This window comes from Mobula birostris, chromosome 19 (assembly GCF_030028105.1).
Source record: "Mobula birostris isolate sMobBir1 chromosome 19, sMobBir1.hap1, whole genome shotgun sequence".
Taxonomy (NCBI): Eukaryota; Metazoa; Chordata; class Chondrichthyes; order Myliobatiformes; family Myliobatidae; genus Mobula; species Mobula birostris.
In genome coordinates, this window is record NC_092388.1 from 45603868 (window position 1) to 45618531 (window position 14664).

At 41.2% G+C, this 14664-nt stretch overlaps 1 protein-coding gene across 1 annotated transcript in view; it reads right to left on the reverse strand.

Annotated features, from left to right (window-relative positions):
• Nucleotides 1–14664, reverse strand: part of LOC140212565 (acidic amino acid decarboxylase GADL1-like) — a 70805-nt gene that overhangs the window by 39659 nt on the left and 16482 nt on the right. Inside the window, exons 4-7 of the mRNA XM_072283531.1 lie at nucleotides 10315–10405; nucleotides 5259–5365; nucleotides 3048–3163; nucleotides 1218–1297 (exon numbers count right to left, since the gene is read on the reverse strand). Of these exons, the coding sequence (XP_072139632.1) occupies nucleotides 1218–1297; nucleotides 3048–3163; nucleotides 5259–5365; nucleotides 10315–10405 (394 nt within the window). The remainder of the gene's footprint in view (nucleotides 1–1217; nucleotides 1298–3047; nucleotides 3164–5258; nucleotides 5366–10314; nucleotides 10406–14664) is intronic.

The following is a 14664-nucleotide window of genomic DNA, read 5'->3' on the forward strand; positions in this document are numbered from 1 at the left end:
TTATGGACATTAGGAAGGTGCAGGCTGGCCGCTCCTCACTGCACATATACGACTCCTCTGTGGAGAGAGCTAGGAGCACCAAGTTTCTGGGAGTACCTGGTCCCTCAATGCCACCTCTTTGGTTAAGAAAGCACAGCAGTGTCTCTGCTTCCTGAGGAGATGAGGCAAGTGAGGCTACTCCAACACCTATTTTATCCAATTTTTACAGGAGCACCATCGAGTGTTTCCTGATCAAATGGTTTACAGACTGGTACGGGAATTACAAGGCATCTGAACGCAAGTCCCTATAAAGGATGGCGAGGTCTGCTGAGAGGGTCATCAGGGTCTCTCTTCCACCCATTAGAGATATTTATCAGGAGTGTTGTATATGCAGGGCCCTTAGCATTGTCAATGATCTGTCCCATCCATCCAACAATCTCATTGACCCCCAACCATCAGGCAGGAAGCACTGTTACATCAGGACAAGAACTGTTAAGATGGGAAACAGTTTCTCCCCCCAGGCTATGAGACTACTGAACACCTCACCACCACATACAAATCTCATCATATGGCCTCATCATGTATGAAGCGCCAATAGTATTATACTGCTTACTTTTCAATATGCACCTTATTATTTGTGGTAATATTACTTTATGTGTTATGTGTGTGAGTTATATGTACCTTGGTCCAGAGGAATGTGATTCGTTTGGCGGTGTATATGGTTACTGATAAAGGACAATAAATTGAACCTGAACTTGAGAGGGACAAGAATTGATAAATTTAACTCTTCGCCACCAAAGGTTCACTTTACCTTAACTAAGGACATATTGCTCACTGATAGAAATTGATTGCCATTATTGGTCAATATCCCTACTAATGTTGCATCAAATCTCTTCTTCAGCAATCACTCAAGCCAGAGACTGACTTTGCTTCCATTCCAGTTTGGTAGGTTCATCTTTAACCACCAGGACGCCGGCAAACCAGACAGTCATTATTTTTCTGTCATCTAGAAATGCCTATGTTCCTGTTTACATGACTAAGCAGGGAGCAATGGACCTTATTCACAAATAGCAGAAGAGGAAATTTCTTCCAAAGAATTTTTGACGTACTTAACTGCCGATGTCAGGAGACTGATCAGCAGAAAATGCAGCCTTGTGGAAAGGCAGTAGACCAAGAACGGCAGATGCCATTAACTGCTCCAAAACACAACTATTACAGTCTCTGATCACTGCTCTTACCTTTTGTCCGCTTTCACCACATAAACATTGCGGGTGCCAATTCCAAGGAAGGAAGCGGCTTTCTTCACTGAATAGTGACACTGAAAAACAAGGGGACATCCTGAATAATGTCAAGCAGCCTCAGACACACATTGGTACTTAGGTACAACTCAATGGCTTGGAGTTCTTATCAGAAAATGTTGCTTCATCCAGTCAAAAGTAAAGAAACAAAACTTTGCTCTTAATTATATTTTTTAAAAAAACACAGGAAATCTAAAAGGTAATACTGTGAGTACTTCCGTCAAATTATGCAAGAGTGAAAACCTTGGGGGAATCATGACCTCCCCACCCTTCTGTCAAACCATTCAATTACATCATGGATAATTTACACCTCAAATACATTCTTGGGTCCATATTTCTGAATACTCTTACTGAAAAACGCTTCAGTCCTGCATTACAAGGACAGAATTACAATTAAACACTTTTTGTACTGTCCACTTCCCCGTGTGTGAAGATATGCTGCCTAATGTTGTCTGTGAATAGCTATAATCACCATAATCATGTTCCTATGTCCTGCATTTCTCCCTCAGTGAAAATCATTCCTTTTATATTTTGCTGGAGCTGCCTGTATCAGAACATGAGACCACCCTTCCTTTTTCCCCCCCACATGCTCACTGAGACTCGTTTACATTGTTCCCTGGGCTTATTTTAAATTCCATGGGAAATGAACCTGTCATAACAAAAGTGTAGTTAGCAGCAATACTATATTCAGGACAACATTATAAAAAGTTCGAACAGCAAGCTAGGTTTTGTTTTGCATAGCGGGGGAGGGAAAAGAAACCAGATGATGGAAACATTCCCATAGTCTCTTTTTTCTCAGGATCTCAGAACTCTGGAAATCCATATCTGGCCCTGTTTTCCTGCCCTCCCACAAACTAAAGGCTGTTTGTTAACGATGATACACCCAAGGAAACAACGCACTAGGGAATTATTTTGATCGTGTATGGGAAGATCCACTCTAGTTACTAAGAGTTGCCAGTAAAAACTGGGAGTTCTTCCACTGAAAAAGAGGGGTCAGGAGGGGGTCAGCTAGCAAATAGTAAATGTGAAAAAAGGACCACTTGCAATAGTTGGTTGCAAAAGAGCAATAAAATCAACAGAAGAGTGAAGAGAAAGTTCAGGAGACGGTTGTAGCTACACATATGACATGTTCAACCATTGCAATTGTTGAATCATAATACTTAAAATTTTGCCGAAAGGAAGTGGATAAACGGTCGTAGAAGAAATAAATGACTGGAAACTCATCTTAAAAAAATATAAAGACCAAGTGTATACTTCTTTCAGAAAGCCAGCATGAGTTGAGTAGCCTCGTTGTATACAAAAATTCTTTTTCTGCACAGGTCCTTCAGCTGGGTTTTTGAATACAATTCCACCTTGACCCTCACAAATTATTAATGCATGTTGGAACCGGACTGAAATACATGGTTACCATACAAATAGGTACTTTATGATGAGAGCTTAATCATCTGTTGTTGGACAAAGAACATTGATCCCCCGTTAATCATCCATTTTCATTTTTTCCATCTGTACAAGATGGATAACTTGCTTAGAAAAGGCATCGATGGATAAGGTACAGAGGCAGGAAGATATAGCTGAGATACAGGTCAGTCATGATCTCCCATTCCTGATATCCCGATGCTTTCAGTCCAAATTCATCCCCACCTCTCAATAAAACTTGAAGACATCTGCTATTCTAATAATATGCAATAAGTAGGTCCAATTTTCCCTAAACAGTGGAACAATACAAGTCAACAATATCTCTAAACCTTTAGCCAAATTCTACCAATGTACCTCCTCAGATGTAAACATTGCCATACGGGGTGCACCGGCTAACCCAGTCTCCTTCAGCTCTGGAAAGCACTTGTATCGGGCCAGATTCACAGCATACATGTTGGAAACGGAGCCTCCTGTTCAGGCAGAGAGCAGAGCAAGTCATTACTGGTTGAGAGGCACTAGGCTGGGAAATGAGCAGTTCTTCTATCACAGCAGCGCAGTGTGGCGGGATAGACAGGCAATTAGTGAAACTTAGATCATACTAGGTTGCCCATTTTTACTTTCCTTCAGCTCACAAACAAAAAGGAAATCGATTATCGAAAACATCATTGAAATATTTTCTTTCTGCACAATTTAAAAATACTGGTATTCCATTATTGTCTCATTAATTAAAACTGCAATTAACTCATGATTGTTTATATTATAATCACATGACTGGAATGCTTTAATCACTCAGCAATATACTGTTATATTAAAAGCCAATAGTGTACGATATTATAATCTCAATAATGAATGCAGGCACCGATGACACCTTATTTTGCACACAACAGTTAATAAGTTGGCTGAGTAACTGTACCTTTCGTTCATGATAATGCATTATTGGTATTTTTTTAAGAACTTGTTTTTAGAGTCATGGTTCAATGTTATAAGGGTTGAAGCAATTCTGAAGGATTTCAAAGCTCTTGATGATAAGTTGTGCACAAAGACAGTTGATGGGTCTTGGATGAATTTCATTGTACCCATGGAATAAATTGTTTGTGGGACTAATCAAGTGTCCTGTTAGGACAGGAGGTTAAAAGCAATCTGGCTGTTCATGATCAAACACATTGGGCATTTAGCTTTGAACCTGCCTTTGCAAGGTCACATCAGAGAAGTAAATGAGCACAGATTATTAACTGGAGCCAACTGTTCTTGATGAATGCATTTAGAGTTGCAGTGCATGGCAACTCCTTGGTTCAACAACATTTATCAAGTTCCTCACTGACAATTTATATTCTTCAAACTCTGATTCCTACAAGTGTGATTTGTTAAATGAATCAGGTATCACAAATCTGGCAGATAATGCTGCTGCCTCTCGGCTCTCGGCATGCAAGTTCTGTCCTGACCTTGTGGGGGGGGGGGGGGTGAAAGTGTGTGTGTGTGTGTGTGTATGTGTGTCTATGTGTCTCTGTCTGTCTGTGTGTCTGTCTGTGTGTCTATGTGTGCCTACACAGGTTCTCATCACAATTGTGAGCTCTAGTTTCTTTCTACCTCACAAAGACCAGCTGAGTCTGCTAAATTACCTCAGTGTGGATTAATGGCCAAAAAAAATTAATCAAAAGAGAGTTGATGGACATGTGTGATAGAGAAAATGTTGCAGGGGCAGAGGAAAGTTTGGAGAAAAAGGAGCTAGCATAGTCCACACAGCAAAGGTATGTGATAAGATTAAAGGCTGTAAATTCAAATAATTGCTCCAAAATACAAGAGAATGGTTCAGAAAGTTTAACTGCATTATATCTCAGTATCACTTCTACAGATGTACTGTGGACAGCATCCTAAATCACCGTCTGGTATGGAGGGAAAGGATCAAAAAAGGCTGCAGGAAGTTGTCAGGTCAGCCAGCACGAGCCTCCGCAGCACTGAAGACATTTCCAAAAGGCAGCATCCATCCTTAAGGAGCCCCATTGCCCAGGACATGCCCTTTTCTCATTGCTACCATTAAGGAGAACATACAAGAGCCTGGACACACACACACAAAATATCGGTATGGAGGGAAAGGATCAAAAAAGGCTGCAGGAAGTTGTCAGGTCAGCCAGCACGAGCCTCCGCAGCACTGAAGACATTTCCAAAAGGCAGCATCCATCCTTAAGGAGCCCCATTGCCCAGGACATGCCCTTTTCTCATTGCTACCATTAAGGAGAACATACAAGAGCCTGGACACACACACACAAAATATCTTAGGTACAGCTTCTTCCTTCCTGCCATCGGATTTCTGAATGGACATTGAACCCAGGTACACTGCCTCACTATTTATTTTGCTCTCTCTTCGCACTGCTTATTTATTTTTAATATATATTTCTTACTGTAATTTATAGTTTTTATTATGCAGGATGTATACGCCGGTGATGTTAAACCTGATTCTTATTCAAATAATTGCTCCTAAATATAAGAGAATGGTTCAATAAGTTTAATTGCATTATATCTCAGTAAAGTTCAATAAAAAAAAGAATTAGTGCATTTGTCTCTTACCAGGACTGAAGATCCCATCCCCATCTGGCCAGCCTATGAGCTCCCTCATCTTCTTTAAGACAGCTTCCTCCATGAGGACAAATGTTGGTGCAACTTCATAGGTATAGCTGCAATCAAGATCATTGATGAGAAAATAAAGCAGGAAAGAAGGGGAGTCCTGAAATAACATGGGACTTTTCAAACCCACAGGACATCCCAAAGTGCTTGATAGCTAATAAAGTAGTTCTCAAATGCAGCCATGCCCTTATTATCGGACACAGAGCCACCAATCTGCACACAGCAAGAGTCCAGTCCAGCTCTCTTTAATGAGGAATATCATATAACCTGCTTCAGTGAATGTTGCTTGAGAAGCCACATTAACAATGACTCCCTGTTTTTCTTACATTCATCTTTTGTGTTCACCTGAAAGGGAGCATCACTAATGGGCATATGCTGGGAAGCACCGCCGACAAAGCAGCATTTCGTCAGGACCACAATGAAGTATCCGCCTGGAATTTCCTACTGAGCAACTGCTGATGGGAATGAACTTGGCGAGGCGATATGTAGGTTTGCGAAATGCATCAACTTCCAGCAAGATGGCGCCAGTGATCAATGGGGACATCCTGCAGACAGCTTACAAAACCACCAGATACTCTTCTTCCAAATATACTTGTCCTTTTGCTTCTTCTTATGATCTGTGATCAATTGCAGCCTGTAATTTCCATTGTACGAGTATATTTTTGAGCTGACTGAACGAACTGAGGCCTCTGCGATCTCCTGGAGGATTTAGCACCCAGCAAGACTAAAATCGACCATGGTGGGAACAGAACCCGGGTGGTCGTCCAGTGCCACCTGCCTGCGCTTGGACGGTCTCTCCCTCACTCCCCATGCTGCCGAGCTCAATCGCCTCATGGCTCGTGGCTGTGGGCTCAGCTTAGGCTGGGGTTTGAGGTTTGACATTGTCAGCTCTGAGTGCAATCGGGGGTAGGGGGCTTCGGCGCTGGAATGGGTCTGCGGCTGACTGACTCAGTGGCTATCAGTTCCTGCATCAGCGTCATCCACCTCAGCGGCTTGTAGCTGTGGGAGTCTCTGCGGTTTGATGTCTAATGCTCTGTGTGCTGCTTACTTGCTTTGTGCTGTTTGCGCAATCTGTTTTTTCCCCCCACGTGTTTGATGGTCCCGTGTGGGGGGGTCGGTGGGGGGGGGGGAGGGTTCTTTGTTCTGTGGCTGCCTGAAAGAAGACAAACCTCATCGCTGCATACTGCATGGATAATAAATGTACTTTGAACTCTCATTTAAAACGTTGATACTTTGGGTGCTGTTGTCAGCTGGTCTAAAAAATTAAACCAGCACTCCAGTAGGTAGGTAAACTTAGGAAAGTAATCCACATTAAATCGCTCCCTTTTACCCCACTGAACTATCTTCTTTAAGAAAGGGTAAGTTGCCACAGCAATTCTTAACAGACTGGTTAAACATTTGCTGCTGTAAATAGTTACTAGTAATAATCAACCTGGCAAGCTTTCAAAAGTCTTTTCTGAATGGCCTATTCCCTGCTTGTCTGGCTTGGGACATCTGACACAACAGCCTCCATACTGGACAGTTTGGCTCGGTATCTGATTGCAATGATCATCGCTACTGTATTTCAACACCTTCATACTGTATATCAAAGATAACCTCAGCAAAACCTGACCGGATTCTGTCCGTGTGCAGCAACAATAAACACGAAAATTAAACCCAGCCAGCTGTAACGGGACCTCCTGTTGACTCCATACTTAACCGAAGGGCAGCACTAGTTATCATGTTGTAACAGTTTCAGATGAATCGATTATCATTTCCAAGCAGACCTGTTTCTTTCACAGCTTACAACAGTTGAAAATTAAGGCAAAGGAAATGCAAAGCCATACTGTATATCTGGCTATTGTCTTCTCAGTGAGAAATGATACATAGGTAGAACTTAGAGGACATTAAATATCCTCTTTAAGGATATAAATGTGGATGTATCGGCATAAACATAGATACTCAAAAACTAAGCAAACTGTATCATGACTATCACCATCACCTTGTGTAAAAAAAATCATTTGAACCACTCACTCAAAATAAATGGACTGAAAAATCCAACCTGAAAATTGTTACTGAGAGATCATTTTTTAAAAAAAATGAACAAGCAGTCATTAAAATAGTTACTGACGGCTGAATTTGACAAGGGATTTGGTGATATAATTGACAACTCCGGCTTTGGAACTTGAAAAAAAGAAATTCAGGTTCAGTCCTTCTCAACACAGCAAACCTCGGGTGAATAAAGAAATATCTCAGTTCAACCCCACCTGGAAATTGCTTCAATTTTTCTGGGAAAACCAACATCAAAATGACAATGTGACAAAGAGAGATTATTAACTCTAAGTACTGAAAGAGTGGAACATATTCTCCCTGGTATAATAGGTAATTTCAGACAGCTTTAAGCCAGAGCCAAGAGGTATCAGGTAGAAAGCCCAGATGACACTTAACTGGGTGAAATAATCTATTCTTTCTTTTTGACAAGCTGCAAGGTCACGCACTGCAATGTCAAGCCTTAAATATTAATCATATCCACATACTGTACCTTAGAGATGTCCTGTAATTGCATATTTCTAACTAAAACTCTATGGCAAGAAGATATCCCCTGTTTATTGGTGGATTTTGGATTAGATGGAGAAACGTATTTAAAGCACCTATTGTAGCAAAGCAGAGATTTAAACTAATTTGCTTGTATATCAGTACTACAGTACTCAATGGAATTAGAAAATCCTGCCATACGGTGATATGGGTCAGCTCTATTTCAGGAAGCATTCCTGTCAAAAGACCGAAATATAATTGCTATTCTGGTACTGGACAGAGTGTGCACACCATAAGATTCTCATAAACTTCCACTCTGGTTCTGTCAGTTCCGAGGTGACTAATGAGGCCACCGTAGGGAACAGTGTCTCTTCCAAAGACGGGTGGATATTTTGAGAGGCGGTATGCTCCTCCCTCCATTACCTGGCTTCTGTAGGCTCACAACACAGAACAGAGGATCTCATTATGGTCCTGAGTGATGGATATTCATTGTCTAGGGCTGGGGGAGGGGGGGGGGGTGCTTTTTGCCAAGCTTAGCTTTCTAACAGCACTGTCTATACAGCTCAGGCTGCTGGTCCCAGCACAAAGCTGATTACTTAAGAGATGCAGTATAAGACAAAGGGGTTATGCTAATTGACTTGCATCAAACCAGACAACACTGGCTAGGTTATTTAATTCAATAAAGCTTGCAGACCACCCAGGACATCAAACAGCTGATCTATTAATGGCTGGAAGGTTTGTGTACTCAAGCAGCCAGCATTCACAGCATTAACTGTGGGTAGCTGGGAACTCTGTCCGCAGAAGTATTTAGACCACCTGTGTGAAAAGGTATCTGAAACAGATAATCACGTCTGTAAAGTCACCCAAGTGGCAAAACCAGTACAAATGTAAGAGAGCAGTCAGGCTTGTTAAGAATGGTCAAAGAAATTCAAGAGGAATGACACAAAGACAGGGAACTAGAATCCACCCATTTCCATCTTCAATTTCAGCAACAGACGATTCATTTATCGGCAACTCAATCTTTTTAGCTTACCAGAATTGTATCAGTAACATAGAAAGCTTCTGTGTTTTAGAGATCTTTTGTAACTTGGAAATCTTTTATAAGGGAAATCATCTGTGAGTTTTAAATGAGTTTCATTGAAAATAACCAGGCTGTCCTGACGAAGGGTCTCAGCCTGAAACATTGACTGCACATCTTCCTAGAGATGCTGCCTGGCCTGCTGCGTTCACCAGCAACTTTGATGTGCGGGCTGTTTTTAAACTACTTTGTTAGCTGGTAGAGAGTGGGGAGCCTTCTGCTCAGATAGTGGGCACTGGCAGCTAAACTCGCCATGGAGGATAAAGAGGGAAGTGTACTAGATACAATATAACCTGTCTTTAGTGAGGGTACCTGTAGTTATCTACATCGGATAGGTCTTAAGATCTTCATTTGAGTTTAGAACTTTGTGCTCAGCAAACCCTATACCATCACACCATCTTTATTTTGTGCAGTAATGCACAGAAGATCTTTAGGTGTCAGTGGAGATATTGTAATTTTTATAGGAGCCTTGGGAATATCATTAAATAACTTTCTCTGCCTGCATGGCAATTCTTTCTTGTGACACAGCTCAGAACTCAGTGTCTGTTTCAGGTATGTAGTCAGGTATGTTGACAATGGTACCTGTCCAGCACAGCTCACTGAATGCAGTTAGGATGCCAGTGCTGGGGATAAAAGTCTGGGAGAGGACACTGACATTGGCTCACTTATCCTTCCAAAGTCAGTACAAAGTGCTAAATACTACATTGGTCAGTTATTCTACAGTGAAAACAATACTACACTCAGATTTTATTGACTGAATATTATGCAAAATAATATTTTCTGTGCTCTCTCCAATTCAATCAGGCCTATATTTTTGGTACTACGTCTATCTTTCTGGCTTATTAAATCCATAGAGAGTTATCCAGAATAAAGAAAACAGAAAGGAAAACTCAAAGCTTTAAAATGTCTGATTGTGCAAGAAGATATCTAGATTTTAAAGAACTTTTTTATTTCCATCTCTATTGTGTAGTGAAAGGTGGCACTTACACACTCTTCCGATTTCATAGGGAAGAGTTCACAGATTGTATCTCAGTAGATGTCATGAACTTTGTTGGTGTGAAGTAGCGATTAAAGCACCCAAGGATCAGGTTAACATTAAATATTACACCAGTAATGCTCTGTCACGTTGTGGAATAAAAGGTTGCCAGCAACGGCCCTAATTTCCCTACTCAACATCTTGCTGAATAGTGGGTTGGTGCCTCTACAAGATGAAGAGATGTTAATCAAAGGCTTCTCATAATGCGAATTTGTGGCTAATCCTAACATCTCCCTTTTAAACTGCTGTGGTATGGTCTGTAGCAAGCAAGAGGGAGAAGATAAAATACATCAGGATAAATGAGAAATATATTAAACATCAAATAATGTAAAGAAGCTATGCGATAAAGAAAAGTTAAGAAAACTACTCACACGCTGGGATTGAGAGCTTCGGTAATAAAGCGAGCAACAAGGGAATAGTGATCCATTCCCGCGTATAGCTGGTTATAGAACCTTGGATGACCTATGAAGTCAGAGCAAAGAAACAATCTCAGAAAACTGCATTCATGGACCTCCTACCTCTGCTTGTTGCTGCTGATAGCCAAAAGAAGAGAAGGCTAAGTTAGGTACGTGTCTTGTGGGGAGGGGGGTGGAGTATGCCTTACTCTGATTGTCAAAAGTCGCCTCCATCATGATTGGGTAGTTTAAAAACTGCAGCTGCTTTCTCCCCCCCCCCGTTGGTTAGCTGCTTGGTGTCCAGTTTCAAATATCCTGGCTATATAGAGAGCATGTGTGAGAGGTTCTGTCTCTCTTCCCTTGTTTAAGGCAAGTGATGCACATGACCATTGGGAAGGTATGCTCTGCGCGGCTTTTAGCTAAGTTTGCTTGTTGAATACTCAGCGTTGTAGTTTCTGCAATTTGGGGAGCATGGATGTTTAGTCGAATTCTTACTGCTTGTAAATAAATGATTAATATACCTATTCGCAGTCAGTGTTTTCTGTCTCACTTGCCAGACTCGTGAACCTGATTCAACATTATAACATGGTACCAAGTGAGCTGGAGATCACTGTCCCCTCTAAGCTGTGTGGGTGCGTGCCCGTATAGTAACCGAATTGTTCCCAAGCACATGGCATGCATAGTAATTTTTCATTTATATTTTAATTAAGACCAGGATCCAAACCTTTGTTGTTTCCGAAGATGCACTGTGCAGTCATGTACACAATGAGTACACATCCGGATCAATGGTAGAAAACTTGAAAACTATGACAATCTATAACCTGGTTTAGTGAAGTGTGGGGAGAAAGCCCATGAGGTCGAAATCTAGTGTCAGAGGTTTGGCGACTGTGGAGAGGTTGGAAGGACTTGGGTTTTTCATCCAGGAAGGGAAGCCCAATGCTAGGAATGCACGTAAAGCTTGCACGGTAAATTAAATTAAATAGTAAAAGTACAGCCGGGGAAATGGATTCAAACTGGTAAAAGTTCATTTTAGAACCAAGGCAGGAAAAGCTACAAACGTTCCTGTAACCTTATGACTGATAATTCAAGCTCAATATTTGGATCTTTCAAGGAATGATAAAATTCATAATGGATTTGACACCTAGGAGAGAGGGTAAAAAAAAGGAAAAAAATATAAGCGGGAAATATATACCGAATTAAAAAAATATCTACCAGAACCTACTATGTAATGCTGAAAAATCAATTTTCTTTGGCTTTTTAATCCTAGTTTGTGAGAAATTATTCAAATATTCTGCAGGGATTGCAGTATTAGATCTAATTTTACTCTTTTGCTTTGTTCAGGAGATAGCATTACACCACTGGTTCACAGGATAACAGATGTTGATGTCAGATCTTGTGGAAAATGTGAGGAGTGCGAAGAAACCATTGTTGGGAATTGCTAAGTGACAGTCACAAAGCTGAAGTGCTTCATTTCAATTACCTGGCAGCAGTCCAGCGACAGGTACAGGTAGCTTCGTGACTCTTCACTGCAGAATAGGAAAAGCTGGAATTTAAGCTTTCGCCCAGCTTCACTCCCCCCCAATACCCACATGAGCTTCATGACCCCACCTGCACTCCTCTCCTGAAAATGATGACTCATTCTAAAGTAAATTGGTTTGGTGTGTCCCCCTGTATGATTTTTCAGGTGTGAGTCACATGAGCGTGAAATAACAACCTGATAAAGGATCGTCACTCGTTAAGAAGATCAACAGAGAGATCTTGTGTGGATTTTTCCTTCCCACGGGTACTCTAATTAACTAAATATCTTACTGGAAATCTGACTGAGATTAGCTACCTCACGCAAACTATTATTTTCTCATGCCTGTACAAACAGATCACATCAGGTTTGCTGAATGGAGTCTCTTGGGGTTGAATGAGTCAACGGGGCCAACGGGTGCATTCTAGATTTCCAACATCTGCAAGTCCTGTCAGCTACTCCTCACAAAGTGCTGCTTATGATTGGCATGTCCGGAAAATCTTCAGCCTTAAACAGGGGTCAATGAAGATTTTCTGTAGGTGGGATTTGTTGCCATAGCTCTACTCTGCAGTCCAAAGTACCTCTGAGTCAATTAAACGTAAAAGCTCCGAGGTACGGCAACAGAGGAAGTGAACAAGCTAACAAAGGAGAGAATTTCAGGAACACGTGAAAGTAATTTGCCGAGTCAGACTTGACCCCCCTGCACATCAGCAGAAAGTCGGCCACTGCAACTCAGGGAGGAATTGCCAGTTTTGAAAGATCTCCGCATAGACCGAATTACACCAAGCCTTAAACAGGGAAGAGGAAACCAGTTACAGCAGTAAATTTTAAAATCATTTGAAAAAGCACCACTGCTCAGCTAAAATTCAAAGTCAATTTATTATCGAAGTACGTAAATGTCAAAGAAATTTAGATAGTGTGAAAATAAGATTATTGCCTTCTGGACATTACCCTGGGGTTCTTGCACTACAATGCAAAAGAGTTTGTTGAATGCACTATAACATAATACAGTAAATGGCTATAATTATTTTTCTAGGGGTGTAAAATACTCTTAACTTAATTCTCCCATATTGTCTAGTGTTCTAATGGAGATATTGGCATAGTTGTTTTATATTCATTCAGAAGCGTGTTCATCTACTTTCAAGGATTTCACCTTCATTGTTATCTATATGGTAGGATGCTCAATTTAAATACTGGCCTAAAATGAACAGGGAACCCAAGTCAACATCCTGCTGCTGGACACCCATCTTAGCTGTTTTATAAGCTCGAACCAGAAAACATAGAGTTGAAAGACTCCCTCTCTAGAGCTGTGAGTTTCACTGTTAACATGGTCTCAATTTGATATGGTATTTGCAAGGAGAACAGATGTAAACAGCTGACACAGGGGTCAGTGCGCTAGTCCACTTTTTCTTTTCATTATTCAGCCCAAGGTTATCAGAAAGCTTATGTTCAGCACATTTTTCAATCAGATATGCAAAAAGGATTTGCCCTTATGCCATGCCGATTACACCTGTTAAACAACCTCACAACAAGCCTGCTGTCACGTTCTCCTCGAACACTGAACAATGCCTCAGCTCTGTTGAATGAAACACTACAAATGCGGAATGCTGGAGGGAAGCTTAGTGGGATCCCTTATTAATTTTCAGATTCGCATTAGTGCAAGGGAATTGGGTTTGCTCTTTCATGTGTTTCTTGACTGGCGTCTGCATTTTCAGTGTTCATTACAAACAGTTGCTGGTGGAGTTACAAAAATTACACTCAGCTAAAAAATGCAAAGGCATGTTTGGTAAAGCAGTGACGGCAAATGCACAGATTTTATGTTTCAAAGCAGTAGAATAAGGATGAAAGCGGGAAGAAAAACAGACGCTTATCAGGATTGTACAGACAGTTGGGTCCGAGTGTGTAGATTGGCCAGAGAGGCAGATAATGCTTGGTACTATAGTCCACACAATGCTGGAGGTACTCAGCAGGCCAGGCAGCATCCGTGGAAAAGAGTAAACTGTCGACGTTTCGGGCTGAGACCTTTCAGCGGGACCTCCTGCTGAAGGGTCTCGACCTGAAACATCAAAGGTATTCTTTTCCATAGATGCTGCCCGGCCTGCTGAGTTCCTCCAGCATTTTGTGTGTGTTGCTTTGGATTTCCAGCAACTGCAGATTTTCTCTTGTTTGGTACTATATCCCTCCAGCTGGACTGTCCTATCATTCAATGGCAATGACTTGACTTGTAGGGAAAAAAAAGCTGCATTGAATTATAATTTCCAATTATCATTTCACTTGCGTGCTGCGAGGTCAGCACCACAGCTAAGCCTGACCACTGTCTCAGAAAGCTTACCTTGTTAGCCGTAGCAAAAAGCAGACATGAACAAAAGATGGATTTCAGTGTTTGGAAACAGCAGATGAATTACATTTCCTAATTCTAGCATGGTCATTTCTAGGTCTTCAAAATCAAATATAAAATGGGAGAAAAACTTAAAGGATTTGTTAAAGTCACCTTTCAGTTTTGTTACATGACAATATCAATTGAATGTACTACAACTCTAATAGTCAGAATAAACACTGCATCACAGGAGACATCCAGTGTTATATCACATCAGAGATAAGACAATGCAACAGAATTAGGCCAACTGGCTCATCCAATCTGCTCCACTATTGAATCATGGCTGATTTATATTCCCTCACAACCCTGCTAACTTTTGACGCCCTTAATAATCAAAAAACCTGTCAAACTCCATTTTAAATGGAGTATACTCAGTGACTTGGTGTCCACTGTCATCTGTGGCAATGACTTCCACAGATTCACTATCCTCGTG